The sequence below is a fragment of the Hippoglossus hippoglossus genome, chromosome 9, assembly GCF_009819705.1.
Source record: "Hippoglossus hippoglossus isolate fHipHip1 chromosome 9, fHipHip1.pri, whole genome shotgun sequence".
NCBI classification, from domain to species: Eukaryota; Metazoa; Chordata; class Actinopteri; order Pleuronectiformes; family Pleuronectidae; genus Hippoglossus; species Hippoglossus hippoglossus.
In genome coordinates this window covers 23,231,318-23,249,095 of record NC_047159.1, presented here as the reverse complement: position 1 = coordinate 23,249,095, position 17,778 = coordinate 23,231,318, and the positions used below count along the sequence as shown (strand labels likewise).

The 17,778-nt window shown below is 42.0% G+C and overlaps 1 protein-coding gene across 9 annotated transcripts in view; it reads right to left on the bottom strand.

The window, feature by feature from the left end:
- cdca2 (cell division cycle associated 2) overlaps window positions 1-17,778 on the bottom strand; it is a 41,832-nt gene that overhangs the window by 17,028 nt on the left and 7,026 nt on the right. For 2 of the 9 annotated variants that reach the window (XM_034594848.1, XM_034594856.1), the window contains 12 exons: window positions 17,499-17,664; window positions 16,995-17,137; window positions 16,206-16,340; window positions 14,242-14,341; window positions 13,611-13,936; window positions 12,880-12,931; window positions 12,710-12,784; window positions 12,263-12,384; window positions 11,987-12,052; window positions 11,672-11,743; window positions 8,543-8,717; window positions 6,778-8,382 (listed from right to left, as the gene is read on the bottom strand). In XM_034594848.1, coding sequence (XP_034450739.1) covers window positions 7,451-8,382; window positions 8,543-8,717; window positions 11,672-11,743; window positions 11,987-12,052; window positions 12,263-12,384; window positions 12,710-12,784; window positions 12,880-12,931; window positions 13,611-13,936; window positions 14,242-14,341; window positions 16,206-16,340; window positions 16,995-17,137; window positions 17,499-17,664 — 2,364 coding nt within the window. In that variant the 3' untranslated portion in view covers window positions 6,778-7,450. Of the gene's footprint in view, window positions 1-6,777; window positions 8,383-8,542; window positions 8,718-11,671; window positions 11,744-11,986; window positions 12,053-12,262; window positions 12,391-12,709; window positions 12,785-12,879; window positions 12,932-13,610; window positions 13,937-14,241; window positions 14,342-16,205; window positions 16,341-16,994; window positions 17,138-17,498; window positions 17,665-17,778 lie in introns of those variants that run through there. The other 7 variants (XM_034594853.1, XM_034594850.1, XM_034594854.1 and 4 more) reach the window with 6 other exon arrangements.

Genomic DNA, 17,778 nt, shown 5'->3' with positions numbered 1-17,778 from the left:
CAGCATAGTGGTGCTTTGAGCTAAATGATAATGTCATCATACGAACCTTCTTACAATGACAATGCTAACATACATAGGAAGTATAACACTTCTCATGATCACCATCTATCTACCAATTCCAGAAATCTCCGTCTGTCTGTATGTAGAATGCATATCTCGAGAACCCTTCATCTTATCAGCTTCACACTTGGTGTGTGTATTGTAAAGGAACAAAGGAAGTACACTGTTGAATTAAGTACAATTTGGACACGTGATAGGTTCAATATAAAGTTTGAATTAACAGATGACCAGTGCTTTGTGGCAGCGGCGGCTGGGACTCAACAACGCAAGTGACGTTGTTGATCACAACAACAGCGCGTTCACAATAACTGATTTCTCAGTTCAGGGTTGTGCATACTAAGTCAAGCTTCACTGAATTTTGAACAGTTCTTTGTACAGCAGCCCTAAAGTGTGATGTCATTTTCTTGCCTTCTGTCTTTACTTGCTTATATTCATATGCCCTCCATTACTGAGGGTCACTTTCACAGTTTCAGAAATAAAGCTGCAACCAGCATTACCACAGGCAGAGAAAATATCCCATTTCAAAGAGGCAGGTTTAGAGGTACTTGTTTAAATCAAAACCAGACATACTGTAGGTGTTCAGGCAACTAAATGTTAAGACATTTAGTTGCCACATAACTGTAACAAAAACCTCATCAGGATGTGTCCTCTAACCACCATAGATATCTGTTCCAAATGTAAATTCAATTCATTCTGTTGGGCAGATATTTCAGTCTGAAATGACACTGCCATCTCTAAAGCTATGTAATAAACATGAATGAAACTTTCAGCTCAAATCTTTGTGACAGCAGCAAGTCACAGCGAGTCCACAGAGAGCCACACAGCCCTGCATGCGTGCCAGTGAACTTCCTGCTCTGAGGTCATCAGTCCAAGAAATTCAACTTAACCCCGCCATGGCAGACACTCCAGTCTGGCCCCGAGGCTGTGAGTCCTTCCCTGACCCGCAGAGTCACAACATCCCCTTTGACTGGAGCGGGGGCCTGGAAGTCATCAGTGATACTGGCAACACACAGGGAGCTCTGAGGTCATCAATAATGACTCCATTTACTTAACACCGACCCAAACACCTGCTCATTTATCATGGCTGACACGTGTCAGCCTGGCCCATTTCTCACAGAGGAGCCAGCCACTGCAGATCTTCATCAGGTCACCTTTGGCTCTGAGAGGGCTTTATTAGTGCAGGGATTAATAGACAGAAAATATACAGAGTTCAGTGAAAACACTTACACAGTCGTGCTTGTAGCTTAACTGGCTTTTTACTGCAACATCCTGAACGCTAAAGCCACTGCAAAAATACTTTGATTGAACTTGGTGGATAAAGTGTTTGGTTGCATTTAGCAGGCAACTTGTGCACTAAATATTTTAATATAAGCCTCTGTCCCATGTAAACCTCAGCTGCCAATCATGTTTCAGCATGTTTCTATAACATCAACTAGTTAAAACCAAACTTACCAGAACAATTAAGATATGAACAATGATAAGTGTGATAAGAACTACCTAAAATGACAGAAACCATCTTTGAGAAAACGTTATTTGAGCTGTTCTTTGACCTTTTCGTTTGGTCCGTGTCCCATTCATTGACATTGAGGATGCAGGATTTCTGAGCTATACTGCTGCCAGCCACCAGGTGGTGAATGAGACTTTGGCTTCACTTTTGAGGAGCTGTCATGTCATGCATCTTTCTATACAGTCTATAGTTTATAGCCACCAGTAAACAAACTGAGTTGACCAATAGGAGAGCTCATGGTTGATGTCTATGGACACTTTAATTTAAATTGCAAATATTTAACCTAATTTAGATGTTTAAGTCCTGCTGGCAGATATCATGACTAAGTATCACAATAGTGTTTAGCTTTCCCACTTTCCCATCAGCCTCAACTGTCCTTTAGTGTTGTATACAAAGTACAGTTGAGGCTGATGGGAGCTATTATAGTTTTGCAAGGATTGATCATAAACCAAAGTATTGGACACATTAAAACTCTAACCTGCAGATGGCGCTAATGGAAAGTGAGGAGATCAGGGGCATTATTGTTGATACATGAATCCAACATAGTTGTCAAGGCCTTTCACTCAAAACTGCAACTATTACCTTCATGGTGGTACTACAGGAAACATGAGGGCACTATTGAATTCTCACTTTCATCCTCTGGGGACCTTGAACGTCTTATGACTATCCAATAGCTGAGATATTTCAGTCAGGAATATAACAGGACTGACAGACTGACAATGCCATATTTACTAGTTATCGAGTCTAAAATACATATTCAGCGTACTTATTATTACTATTGTTTGTTTTTAAAATGTGTCTTGTGAAGAGCCCTGGTTTATGAGTGCAACATATTTTTATTTACTAGCACTGAGTTTGCAACACTTCTTAAACTAAATCTCTGAGGCCCCTTTGCAGAAGTAGTTGCTGCCTTCAGCTCGATGCTCACACAGTTGAGCAGAGTTGAAGATGGAGCATCTCTTCGGGGATTTCTTCAAGAAATAGCAACAGTTCTTGTCTTCCAGTTGCTATGGTAGACTGGCTGCTTCCTCAGGAGACACCGTGTTGATGATGTATCCTCAGCGGACTTCACCCCCCCAGGACCAGCATGCATCAGGTAGAAAAGATTTTAATATCATAGAGCATTTCTGATGCAGATCTGCACTGCAGCACTTTTTGTTGTTTATTTCCTCATAGCTGCTTCTATTAAAAACATACAGAGGGAGTGGGTCTGGAACATTTCCCAGCATGCAACAGGCTGAGGGGAGATCAAACCCAGGTCAGGTCCATAGTCCACTACACAGAGCCAGAAAGGAACAGCTCACATCCATGTCCAGAGGGAATGCATGTTTCTGGAGTGTGGAGGAAATTCATGTGGGGAGAACACAAATCCAGAGATTCAAACCCTGCAGGACATCCCTGATACAGTTACATCAACATCTCAGGAAGTTTCCAACGTGCCTCTGTGGATATAAAATGGGTCAATGATAAAATAAAATAATAAACTTGTTGATGGAAAATACATGATCAGTCCTGACTACATCGATTTATCTGTCCATCTATTCCAGAGATCTCTGTCCGTCTGTATGTGGAGCAACCGTTCATGTTATTGGCTTCACATTGGCATTTGTATTGTTAATGGCCCAGATACATTCATATTAATAAAGTTAAGCAGCAGATGGGAAACTTCAATTTAAGTAATGTTATCGATACCATAACGGCAACAACAACTGATTCTCCACTTCAGGGTTCTGTGTACTGAGACGAGCTTCAGTGAACTTGAATAAACAGCTGTTCAGCAAAAACAAGCTTCTTATTGTGCTGTCTGCAACTAGGGGATAAATAGTATGATGCATTGATCAAATGAAGGTTTGAGTCCTCGTGCAGCAGCTGCAGGTTCGGTTCTGACCTGGAGTGTCATTTTTTAAATTTCACAAATCTTCATTACAACCATTTTCACCTAAGAAACTAAGATACTAAAGACATTCATGGTTATATTCTGTACAGTTGGTTTCTTGAGTCAAACATCTGCTCTGACATTCTACGTCTTTAGGATTCTACAATCCAGTTTAATAAATCCAGGTTTCCTACCTACAACACTGAAATTGGACAGATGGTCAAATAATTTGTTTTTGTATATGAGTAAGTGCGTAGTTAACATTCAAACAGACACTACTGTTCCCCACCTGCAGACCGGGTTTTCCACATTGTATCAGTGAAGAATGAGACAAGTTCAGACTTGTATAAAGATGTGTACAGGTATGTTACTGGGCAGCTCAGTGTGAGGTGTGGACGTGAGGACGCACGCACGCACACATTTTTTGTGAAAATTCTTTTTACAAATAAAAAGTGTTCTAAAAATTATTGCTATTCAGCTCTCACACTTAAAATGGTCTTAGCTGTAGTAAAAAAAAAATAATCCAGTAATTGACCATAAATCCTGTTTTCTTGAAGACACAAACTGGATGACACCAGTTGTCTCCTTTTCCTGCTCTGGCCTCGCTCTGCACGTGGTCACAGAAAAAGTAGAAACACAGAGTCAGTGACAGCGTTTTGTAAAAGCTGCTGTACCACACATGATACGTGGCTTATTACACAGTGAGGGTTATTTATAGCACAACTACATAATGCTCTGTAGAATATGTCACTGATTCTGAATGAAGGAATATATTTATGTGGAAATGTTTTTGATCCCTTTAGTAGACTTCCAGACATTTGAAGGATCTCTGCATCGAGCTCTGGAGGCTCCAGTTGGAACAAAATAAAACAGTGGTTTGTCTTTTAATCTGAGCCGTTTGATTTTATCACAGTAAATTCATTCACAGACAAGTGAGACTTAAATGAGGAGGAAGAGGATCATAGTGGATGCCGCAGAATCAAAGGTGTTTTTTTTATCTGAAGCATTCTTCATTGTTAACAACCTGCTGCCTATGTTACCCACAATGCAACATGACAGTCATTTGGTCAGGGGTGTACATCAACATTGGTGACATCACATGACTCCTCACAATTGACTGTATATTAAGATGGAGGACATGATTGCTCTCCAAAAGTGAAGCCAAAGTGACTTGTTTGCCACCTGGTGGCTGGCTGCAGTATAGGTTCAAAGTTCCCATTGAATAAATTAGTTTCTGTCATTTTCAATTGCCCTCATCACACTGATATTTGTCGCAGTGTTTATTTTTCCGGTAAGTTTGGTTTAGTTATTTGATGATGTAAAAACGGGCAGAGACATCATGATTGACAGTGTGACTTGCGTATGGTCAATCTATGTATCGACAGGAGCTTGATAATGTGGCTCCATCCCCCTGATCGCCACTGTGCAGACTCTGGTCACAGATGCACAAGATGTCAGCGTTAGTATCCAAGATATTTTAGCTTCATATCTGGATAGTGAAAGATGTCTTTTCTATCTCGAAATACAGTACTTGAATACAACTTTTCTGGACTACAGACAAATAATCAGCAGATCAACTGTTAGAGAAAAGAGTTGTTAGTTGCAGCCCCAGTGATAAGTAACATGCAGACACACCAGGACAGCAAACCAAAGTGAGAGTAGCTGGAAGGTCTCTTGTGTTTGTCCTGCCTTTGTTTAGTTGGCCTGCTCCTGCTGTCCTCAGCTCTGTAGGAGAGTAGTGCAGGGCTTAGAGCGCACGCCTCTCAGCATCAATAATAGAGGGCTCACAGCTCAGAGCACTGAAAGGGCAGAGGCAGCGGGACAACTTAATACCATTCAGACACTAATTAACTAATTGAAAGACCAAAGTCTCTAAATCTGGAAGTACAAATAACTTATGCTTCTTTGTGTTTGCACAGAAAGTTCTCATCCGTTGTAAAACGAGCCGTAAAATCACATGTACAGTGAGTGTGAAATCTCCAGGCTCGGGCCCATATTTTTCAATGTGATCAATGTTCTATTATTACTGACAGCGATCACGGCCTATTAAGCGCTGATTTATTTTTGTCTCTGTGGGTTTTTCTTGTTTAGGTCTAGATGAATTGTAGGTGATGAATCAAGTCCATAAAGTCAATCACATGAAGCAGTAAAATGAGATGTAACCACATTCATGAGGGCCGGGAGTCGAGGACGACAGCGAGAAGAGGGAGAAGATATAGAGTCGGGCAGTTTCAGTGCAAAGAAATGGACTCCATTTTTGTGAGTCCTCCTCTCCAGCTGTCAGCCCCGCTCCCTGTCCCATGGGGGGTTGCCACGGTAATAGGAGGCCACATGTCTTGGGGGCGTCGTTTTGGTCAAAGGACCCCATTGTTCCTGTGTTAAGCCGTCTTCACTATGCCCGTCTGCCAGGGACAGGGGACTCGGCTTCACACCCCTCACAAACACACACACACACACACACACAGAAAACATCCCTCAGCGACTTGTATAGAGGTGCCACAGTATAACTGCACACTTCAGGTATTCCCAGTTAAGAATCAGAAGTCATTAAATGAGCACGATGTCACAGAACACACACACTGGTCAGCAGTGGCGTGCAACAACGCACCGCTTTAGCATCAATTACAATATTTCCTCTCCTTATAATAATGTCAACTACTCTTTCATCTACTCACAGGTGACCAAGTTGACTGTGTTGTAGAGCAACTGGTTATGTGCAAGTTCTGAAAGCTGCCACCAGATGGCAGCGTGGCCCCACTGCGTGGACACAGCACTGCATGACTTGGTTTGCAATTGTGTCCATCCATCTTCCATGAGAATACAGAGACCTTGGCACATACCAGGAGCACACACAATGCTCTGGTGTCCTTCAGCCAAGTAACTCCGACTTGATGTAGAAGGGACGAGTCAATTACTCTGTGATGGATAGATTACATCGTTGCATAATTCCAGTAGCCAATTTTCCTGTGTGAACTGAATGTGAAATTCAATTTGTTAGCGCTCCCTCCGTTCCTCTCCGACAGACGGATGGAGCTGATTTGAATCTGTGACTGGTGGAATCTAAGGTCACAGGTCAACTTACTTCCAGACATTTGGCTGGGTTCAAAATGTAGATCAGAATAGTCATTTATATAACGATAGTGGTTCTGGTTAATGTGAAGGGAAAGCTGCTGTGTTTGAACTTATGTGACGACACAGCTGGAACCTCACATTTGTGGAGATAGGCGTTTTATTATCTAGATGAATTGCTGCCTAATTAATCTTAAATCGTCTGTTTAAATTACCGCAATCTGGTAAAGTGGGGTGGCAAAGCATTTTAACAGTAGCAAGGTACACTTTGAGGAGAAACACCAAGTCATGTTTAATTTGATGCAATGTACAAGACAAATTCAACTTGACTGGAAATCATCGTCAGTCTACAAACCGACCAACAGCGTGAAAACAACAGGGCGAAACAGGGACGTCTTATGGACATTTCACAGGAATAAAAACATTGCAGCAGCCACAAACACAGAATTACCAGAGCCTATTGCTTTGATTTCTGTGTGTAAGGCCCATTCACTGCCTCCTATCCTATTTCTTTCATTCTATCCATCTATAGATTGAATTCCATCCACCCCCTCCTCCCGTAAAAAGCCATCTTCATCTATCCTCAACGAATAGGTATCGACTTGGACGTGCTTGATCCAGTGACTTTGGAGAGGGAGACTGAAGATGCACTTTGATTACCAGCTGAGGAGCGGGTAGTTATTGATTGGGAGGTGGTCAGTAGACATGACTGAGCTCTGTGTATTGACCGGCTTGGTTACCAGCAGGAATCTGGTTACAAATTACTGGTCAGCTCTAATAATTCACACAGAGAATAAACATTACAGGTTTTAGACAATATAAAAAAATCTGGTTGCTCTTTGGAAAAATCGCTGCATTTAATTTCAAGAAAACAGGGAGGTGAGGTTTGTACCACAGTGGAATGAACACATCAAATATGTTGTTGTCTATTTGAAGTCTTATGAAGAGTTGTCCTGTGTCTCCTCAGAGACTGAAGGTTGGGCAGGGAGAGCAGTGCTGAGCCGGCGGCCCCGCGTTCTCCTTCGGGCCTCTTTACTCGAGTCGGGGGAGGTCCGAGGCATCCAGGCGAGACCTGCCCCGTTGCTCTGGGCCACATTGCTCTGGTTCCTCAAGCTACGGCGTACAGAGCGCTGCCCTCTAGTGGCGACAGATTTAAATACATCTTCAAAATTAAAGTCAGCCTGCCAGGGAGCCAGGTCTAAATTTAAAGGTCGCTCCTCTTCCTGACTGTCAGAGCTCGACCTGCAGTTTTCATGCAGGTTCTCTGCTTGGTCTCCCCGTTGGTTATCCTCCACTTCATGGCTCGTTTGGTGCTCCTGTACCTGGTCCCCCTGCTCCTGGTCAACTGAACTGTTTACAGAGCTGCTCCTGCCCTCGGCTTTTCGTTTTGAGAACTCTGCTGGCGCACTCAAGTCGTTCAGTTCTTCATCTGAAGGTAGGAGAGCATTAAGACTGGCAGGACACTCTGACTTCCCTTCTGAGTTAGTGCTGGGTATATCTGCAGGAGTCTTGGCTTCAAGTTCTATGTCCTCCTCTCTCTGATAAGGTGCAGTGTGGCACAATGGGGTTTCCCTTGATGCCTCAGGGTTTGAAGTAGTTTGGTCTTCACAGTGCTCCTCTGTCAGCCCTCCAGTCTCCTCACAGAGCAAGTTGCAGTCAGCAACACTGACCTTCCTTTGCTTCGTTCCTCTCCCTCTGGACTTCTGTCCCACCAGCCTCCTGCCTTCCCTCACACAGCTTTCTTTACTGGGGTTGGGAGATTTGCCGGAGTCTTCTGATGGATTTCCCCAGTCGTGTGTCACAGTGAGCTCACCTGTCGCTTCCATGCTGTGAGCAGTGTCTAAGTTCAAGGGGGTCTCTGGGGTTGGAGCTGTTGGGAGAAATGGTAGATGTACTGAAAACTGATTTTAAAGGGTTGTTTGTTTTAGAAAAAAATACTGGGATTAAAAATGTTTTTTCCAGCCAACAGAAAAGAAAACAAGCTTAATTAACTACTGCTTCTTAAACTCTAAGACGAGGTTTGTTATTACCTGCGTGTTTTGTGCAGCTTGCAGAGGGAGCCTGCTGTGCAGCTAGAGACTGAGTGATGAAAGACAGTCTCTCAGTGATGGGACTCAGGTTGGGGTTCTTAGAGGCGTATTCCCGAGAGCCGTACAGGGAGCGGTCCACGTCCCTGTTCCAACGACGCGCTGCTGCGGAGGTTGTCTGTGGAAACACAATCTGCTACGTGAGCAGGTCTTTACTCCTTCCAACTGTTATCTACTAATTAGTCTCAAACGTTTGGTTAAACTGATAAATAGAAGCCCACTTAGACTGATACACAGCGCTGATGGAGAACCTGTTTGTAAAAAGCAAAGAAAAAAAAAAGAGGAACAAAAACTACAAAGCTGTTTAAAGAGGCAGAGACTACAAGCTCAGGAAATTGACTGTTGTAATGTGAACCACAGTCAAAATAGCTACAGCTATCCAGATTGCTTTCAAATAACTTGCTCAATGCATCGGGAATGTTATGTCAACTACTACATACTATTGGCGTCTCAATGTGCTTAAGTCTGGTGATGCTCTCTTTCTCAGAGTCAACAAAGACAATATAACAAGCACTGAATGTATCCTACAACCAAGCATTGTGTGTGCATATTCAAAGGCTGATTCATCTTATTCCCACAACTCCTACACATAAAATTCAAGTTCTTTTTACCAACTTTCCAGCTCACTTTCCTCATATTTAAGGACCCATCTCAGAGTTTGAGACACAGAGGAGAAGGTTAATTACTGTTACGACACTAAAACATTTTATGGGAAAAATCAGGCCCTACAGAAGCTCTCGGACAATAATTAAAAAGAGAAAGGCTTGAACATTGGTGCCCAGTTATGGGGAGACAAAGTTGGAAAGATAAATAGGTAGGAGGTCTGGAGGCTCTTCCCATAAACACAGTACTGCTCAAATAATGAAGGGAACACTTAATCATCACAGTACAACACCAAGTCAATTAAACCTCTGGGACAGTAAACTGTCCATTTAGGAAGCGTAAGCCATTGTGAATCAATTTCACCTGCTTTTGTTCAAATTGAAAGTAACAACAGGTGCAATGGAGAGGTAACAGCAAGACAACCCTAAAAAGGGATTGGTTGCAAGTGATTGCTACAGATCATTTATCTGTCCATATCCTTGCTTTTTGATTTTTCTCTAGTTTTGCATTTTGCTCTTGCCATTTTTACGACTGAAAGCATGAGGTGGTACCTGCAGCCCACTCAGGTTCCACAGATAAATCTATGCGTGACATCGGAAGAATGTTTGCTGTGTCTCCCAGCACAGTCTCAAAAGCATGGAGGAGATCTGCTCCTTTGTGCGTTCCTGGATGATGAAGATATTGACGCCTTTGATTTACCCTCACTGGCCTGAATCCAATTGAGAACAACTGGGACATTATGTATCGATGTATCCATTGCCACCAAGTGCCCAGGAGCTCACTGATGCCCTGATCCAGGTCTGGGAGGAGATCCCCCCAGGACACCATCCGCCCACTCATCAGGAGCATGCCCAGACGTTGTTAGGAGTGCATACAGGCACGTGGGGACCATACACGCTACTGAGTCACATTACTCAGGGTCATAGCGCCACCTACTGATTCGCCATGAAACAGGAAGTACTTTGTAAATCCACTCTGCATTATCCAACCGGCCCCGAACTACTGACCTATGATCACAATCCTGACCTGAACAGCTCCATATATTAATATTAGTGCAGGGTCATAGCGCCACCTACTGATCAGTGTGAAAATTAAGTTGTTGTAACATTGTCCAATTGACTTAAAATTGCTCACGCTACATCAGAGCCCCTACTTGAACAGATCTATTAGTCTGTATGTAATAATAGTGATGGCGCCACCTAATGGCAACAGGAAGTAAGCTTTGTTTTACAACTATCATTCGATTTACATAACATTTTCACCGTGTGATCTGCAATAGATAGCGTGGACCGTAATGCGCAATTAGCAGGCAAGGATCGACGTCTCGTGACGGACGCAGGAAGTAAAGCGTTTATCCTTCTCGCAGTGCGCAAAACGCATGCAACGCAGAGCCATGTGCCCGGTCGCCGATCGCTCTCTCCACCAACCGCAACAGGTCCCGAGTTGCGTGTGCTCGGGCCCGTTAGTGCTACAACGTAGCCCTAGTTGAGATCCTGTTTGTATGATTCAACTGTTCCCCTAATTTTTTTGAGCAGTTGTATGTGAATCTATTAGTTCCTTTGCTGCATTGCTCATGACCTATGGTCTTGAACACTGTCCTGTGTTACAGTGATGACAGACTATGTGGTCACTTGCCTTCACTAACACAGCAAAACAATACATTGTGGAAGTTTAGCGAGAGAGACAGATTTATAATATTTACAAGTTGAAGAGCTGAGAGCTGACAGGAGACACATAGCATTTTTTCTAAAATGAATTACAATAACTTCAAGTTTCTATTTTTGCCCGAAATTGATACATTCAAGCACTTTCAATGACCCATTGGAAACATAGAGGGAAAATAATTTCCTTCAGGCATTCCTCATGTATTAAATTCACAAACATTGGAAGGTCACAGCGACTTTGACCCGTTACCGCATAAATCAGTTCATCCTTGAGTCAAAATGAAAGTGAACGTCCTTGCCAAATTTGAAAACATTCCCATGATGCGTTTGTGAGATATGACAATCAGGAGAATGAGACAGACGCACACAAGGACAAACAAACATACACGCTGTAACCACATTAAAATACAGAGTACAAAATATGATCAACCTTATGCTTTAACATGATTACATGAGTCATAATAAAGCTGTAAAAAACACTTAATTTATGAGCCATGTCAAAAGGCTTTGTTCTATTATCTGTGAGAGTGGAGCAGCTTCTCGACTCTTGGCACAAGTGGAATTACTTTAAAGATTTCATAATAGAAATCCTATGATTCATGATCATGTGGTGAGCATGATAAATCTGCAGTGGTGTAGGAGCGAATAAACACACATTCCCTCACACATCTTTTCCTTAACTCAGGCAAAGTAAGCTGTAGTCACATTGTGCAGCTCCATGATTGCCTCCCAGACAGAAACGTCTGCAGGTCCCTCAGTGAAGTGTTGTAAAGAGAAATCAAAGAAGCAGACTCTGCCAGCTCACCTTCATCTTCCCAGAGGCCGTCTTGGCAGCAGAGCGTGTCGACCTCTTCACAGGTTCGCTCTCCTCTGGTTGCTGAGGGATGCAGAGTTGGCATGAGGATACGTTATATAAGACAGTGTCACTGCCACACTCTCTCTCACACACATAAAGTGGATATCTTCAGATCTGATTAAGTTCAGATCCAGTAGAATTAAACAGTCGATTAGATAGGAGCATGTTATGACCCCTGAATTATTGAAACAGACAATCTAGCCTGGTAAATGGAGATTTCTGCAAGTGTGATCAAGCTGGGAGCAGTTTGTGATAATAGCAGACCTTTCTCTTTCGACTGCCGGAGCGAGCTGGAGCCTCACTTGTAGATTCAAACTCTGCATCACGCTGCTAAGACACAAATGCATTTTATGACATGAAATGTAACGGTGTGAGGTTCTAGAATGAAAAGTGGCAATTACTTTGGCAATTTTAAGACAGTAACTGTGTAAATGTGAAGCCAAATATATTTGATAAAAATATATCTTATATGCTCACAATGACCTATGAAAGAAAATGAATCCCTAAAAAAGAAAAACTAAAGCTGCAACGATGTCAGACCTTTTTCCTCCGCCTCTTAGATTTGACCGCAGCTGGAGTTGCAGGTTTCTTCTTCTCTGGTGAGGATACCGGCTCATCCAGGACGAGCATCTGAGAGGTTGAGCTGGGTTTAGTCTCAGACTCTGAAATGAACAAGGATTGATTACATGGATTATTATGGCAAATGATAACCAACAGAAAATTAAACATGTGTCACATACCTTTGTTGTTAACTATGTTTATCATTTGAGTTTTATGAAACCTGTTTCTACACTTTGCAAATGTCTTTTTTCTTAAGCCGTTTCTCTGTATTGAGAATCCTGAGCTGTTTGAGGTAAACCGAATTTAATTTCTGATACTTATTGTAGCTTGACACTGCTGGGTTTGTCAGGAGACAGAAGAAGGCAGAGAACCGGGGAATGAAGACATGAAGTGACAACAAAAGGAAAAGAAATGCAGTCAGTTCACCTGTCACTATCTGAGACAGAGACTCCTCATGGAAAGCAGAGTTTAAGTTCAGTGGCTGGGAGTCCCACAGATATCCTGAAATTGTAACACATAGGAAGAGCTGTTAACATATAAACAGAGTTTCTTTAAGTTCTACTGTAATTCTCAGGGGTGAATGTGTAGTAATGAACCTGTATCACTTGTCACTGCAGAGTCAATCTCCTCCATTGAAGGGAAAACAATCTGAAATGAGAAAATAAAGAAAAGCAATGTTGCTCGGTGATGAAATTAACAGGACAAGATAGTGAATTTTATCTTGGTTCATCTAAGTTATATACAATTATGAAACACAACTACAACAACAAGGCTAATTATAACTATAAAACTGAGCCTTGGCAACGGAAGAACCACATGTAGCCATGTCAGGACTAATAACAATTAAAGCTGAACAGGTTTCCTGGATGTTTGTGGCTGTGTGTAACCTGATTATTAGATATTTCCCAATAGATTCCTATACCGAGTACATAATACATACAAAGAATAAATGCAATAGAACTTATTTTACGATCTAGTTTGTCTGTCATAAATAAAAAAGAATCAATCTAGGAACACACAACAATTACTTCCTTTCAGTCTTGCACATGGTTCACATCGCTGTATTACTTGAGACTTTTCAGTGTGAAATATTGCTAAATTCCTGACATATTAGCCGGCTCTAACTAACGTTACACTGCTGGAAAATATTGCTGTACAAACAGTACTTGCCAGTGGCAGAACAGAGCAACTACTGCAAAATATTTTTTATAGATGTGGTACATAGATTCACATACTTGCCGATTACCTACCCAGCATTCATACTTTTAACAGAGTTACTATTATTCAATGACACACACAATCAAAACGACCCTGGCAGCCTGTTTACCTTTCCATCCTCCTCACTGTCTTCTTCCACAGACTGCCTTTTGAAGTTGCGAGGCATTGCGAGTGTAGGGGAGGCACCAAAGTCAGTGGTGCTGTAGAAGTCTGACGGAGCTTGTGGCGTCTGCGGTTCACTCTTCTGCGGGGTCTTCAGCAGTGAGCGCAGCTGTAAAGCCCCACCTGGTGTGGGTGCTCGGAGTGGCGTGCCACCCTTCAGTAACGGGGTGCTGGGGGGAAGGTGCTTATCAAAGAACTCAGGAGAGAGCGGAACTCCAAAGCGCACCCTCTTTTTCTTCTTAACAGCAGACGTCCCAGTGGAGTCGTCGTCTCCTGCACAGAGTGCAGAGTAAAACCTTGAATTCACAACTAAATCATTTATGTTTACTGCCTTTATAAACAATGATAAACTCTAAAGCTCTTGGTGTTTTGTTAATCGTTGGGAAAACTTAAAAACACCAGTTATGTCATTTCTTTGATATCAACATGGGGAAAGCTGAATTTGCGCATAGAATCGCAGTGCTAGTGAGTTTGACCCCAATAACACATTCCTTGTCATCCTGGCCTAAAATGCCAGGCTTAACCAAGAGAAAAGGCCACTTCCTCTAACATGGCAACAGAACATAGTGTGTGTTTACCTGTGGGTTTCATCTCCAGCAGACCAGGGAGAGAGGGGAAGTGGAAAGGGGAGACAGCCGCCAGTGGTCGGCTGAGGCTTTGGAGTTCAAAGAAACCATCCTGTTGAAAGAGAATAGATGAGATCCTGTGCGACTGTAGTCTGATGAACTTCACAATACAGACTGTCAAGTAAGAGTCAGTGTTATTAAAAGCTATCTTATATAAGAACATTGTACATGGGGATCAAGCTCAACAGACTGTACCCTTTCTGCTTCTTAGTCTTTTCATCTCATGAAGCGCACAGTAGATGTTTCTGTTACTTTCCTTTCTTTGCAATATTTAAAAGCAAGGTTCAGCAGTTTGGGAAATACACTCGTTGACTTTCATGTTGAGGAGTTAGATGAGAAAACTGATCTCACATACATGAACTATATCTGAACCATGTGCACTTACTCAAGTCAGGAATCCAAGAAATTACTGTGACTGGTCGAGAAAAGTTCTATCAGGTAACTTCCTGAAAAACTGCATAATATTGTTTTTACTTTTCTGTTTGTGGATGAGTTAAACAAACACAATTGAAGATGTGAATTAGTCAGCTTTATAGGTTTGGATTGAGGTAGTCCAAAAACACAAACTCTCAATACCATGGCCTAATTAGTTCCTTATTCCAACACATCTTTCTCATATCACCAGTTCATGTCCCTATTGAAACATTTAGTTGTGTTTGACTGCAGCAGCCAGTACTGGCCTCAGTGACTAATAAACTGCTTTCAATAGAGCTGCTTCATAATAAAAGCTCAGCAGTGGTGCTGTGGTGAAAAACTTTGTTTGTACGATGAATCAAGTGAAGGAAATGTTCTCTTCACACAGAAATACAGCTCTGATACAGCCTTAGAAAAGCAAATCAGAAAAAACTGAGGCTGATATACTCTGCATAGTCAGACCCATTCAACTGTTCACACTTTGTTATGTTATGTTTTTCCCTCCATCTTTTCCTTTGTTAAACCCCATAAGTTAAAGCAGATACTGACAAAGCCACAGGTAAAGTGGATATGACACAATTCAAAAAGGTCCTCAAAATGAAATTTCTACAATGAATGTCTCGTTTATTGATTTCTCAGAGTTTGAACATTGTTGAAAATCTTTCAGGTAATATAAGTACACAAGTTCACAAAATATACAATCTTTTTTAGACATTTAATGGAGAATTGTTTAAAAATATATCTTTAATTAAGTTTTAGCAGCAAAAGGTAGATAAGGTATTAAGGCATAAGTACTGGTTTGGGCAATCTGACTGATACATTAATATATATGGGATCATTAAATGATAAATCCTGAAGCATCAGTGTGTACGCAGCCTGTTTCTGTTGTTGCTGCTGGAGGTTGACACAAGTTAGATATCCTCTGAACGCACTGCATCTTAGATTAAACTAAGAAAGGGAATGTAGGAGAAGAAAGAAAAAACAAACCACAGACAGTACTTACAGTATCTAAATTACCTAAATGTAGTAACTTAAACAAATCTCTCTCTCTCACACATGTTGAGAACTTTCAGGGAAGACAGGTCTTGGTTAATGGAGAACACACCCACAGTTTGACTCTACTCTCAAGCAGGTCTGTCTTGGTATCACCTGCTGTGTGGCTTCAGTTGAGACACATTTGATTACCCTTTGGTGCTACACTGTGATGGAAATTAAAAGTTTCATTCAGAAAAGTGTGTGCTTGGTTATATAAATCGCACCCAAGTCACTTCACTGTGGCAATATAAACATTTCTGCTTGAATCTTACAGAGTTGGGTCGTGCCGTCAATTACACAACAGCTATGGTTTTAGGTGACTTTGTGGTATTTTGTTTTATTTCTATGCAATTTTTCCTGTGTGTGTGTGTGTGTGTGTGTGTGTGTGTGTGTGTGTGTGTGTGTGTGTGTGTGTGTGTGTGTGTGTGTGTGTGTGTGTGTGTGTGTGTGTGTGTGTAAGACCAAACCTGTTGGATGTTAGTAGTGGAACAGGTGGCTGGTGGTAGAGGAGGGGAAATAAGCTCAGGCTGGACCTCTTTCACAGTCTCACTGGATGTTGAAGGTCCTCGTTTCAAAACCTGTGTCACCGTTTCTTCATCCTCCTGTGGACATGATTAAAGAATTTCCACTGTTTTCATTCTGCAGCACTGCACCACAACAAGAACACTTCTCACATGGGCACATGTCCTACAGGGACCTTGATTTTAGTGCCTCTGGGGAAAAGAGCGGTGGTGTTTCCACTGTCACCTGTTGTAAAAACCTCCATCCAGACAGCATGTGCATTTGTTTTGGAAGGAGTGAAAAAAAGACGCATGGTAATCCTTCGCAGGTAATCCATCCCGGAGATAGACATTGAGAAGACTGTAAGAAAAAGCCAATTTTGTCCCTGATTGTCTCATTGGCTGTTGTAGGCCATAAAGAGGCCGCAATATTAAATTTAGACTGTTTCATAACCAGTTAAAAACTGCTTGTAGGAGCTTTAAGTTATCGTTGAGTTTTTAATGTTTTGAACTGTACAGAATATCTAAAACCTAATATTGCAAAGTTAAAGCTCCACGTTCAGAAAACCAAATATGCAGAATATTCAATAATAAATACATCTAATACCCAGTACTTAAATAGAATTAGTTTTTTTTCCTCTTATTGGATCATTATAGTTGAAGATTCCTGTGTAGCACTGCGATGTACCTTTCATAGAGGAGTTAAAAATAATCGGAGTGTATAAATTATGTACATGATGGTCTGACTGAGCGTACCTCCTGCTCCTTCAACTTGAACTGGGGGACAGGAGCGCTGGCCTCTCTTATCTCCACTTCGCAGCTTTCAAGGGGGGCCAGGCACCTCCTCTTCTTGGCTGAGGGCATCATCAGTGGTGGGTGGTTCTCCTTGCCGTTTCCATCTGCAAGAGAGAGAAAAATAACCCCATCAAAAAGAAGCATTACATAAACAAACAAATGGTAATTGGGGACACCTCCGTTAAATAAAAAAATATCACACAGCAAATGTAAATAAAACCTTGATCAAAAGGAATCACATAAAGTCTCTTTTCAGCAACAAACAGAAACTGGTGCAGTTAAGAGGCTGACCAAGCTCAAAGAAACAAGCGCTCTGATATGTTGTCAGACTTGTGCTTAAACCTTGCTATGCATTAATCCACTGATTTTTAACAGTGCCTCTAGACATCATGAAGAAGTCCTGCTGGCAAAAATCCTTTTTTGGGAGATGGAACTATTAATCCTGTGGCAATGAGGCAGCCTCACCAGACAGATAATCTCTTGTCTTGATGCATCCTCCAGTGTTGCCGTCCTGTCTTGGCATCGGATCACAGACCTCACGCTCCTCCACATCCATCAGGCTCTGGAAGGAGGCCATCTTTTGCCTCAGAGTGGACGCCACCCGGGGAAGAAGGGGGCTATGACTGACAGGCTGAGGGGTGAGACAGCAAAAACAAACATACCTGCTCAGTGATACAGCCTGACATACACTTCTGAGTGGTATTACTGAGAAGCAGCACATATATCACATACTCCTTCAAACACA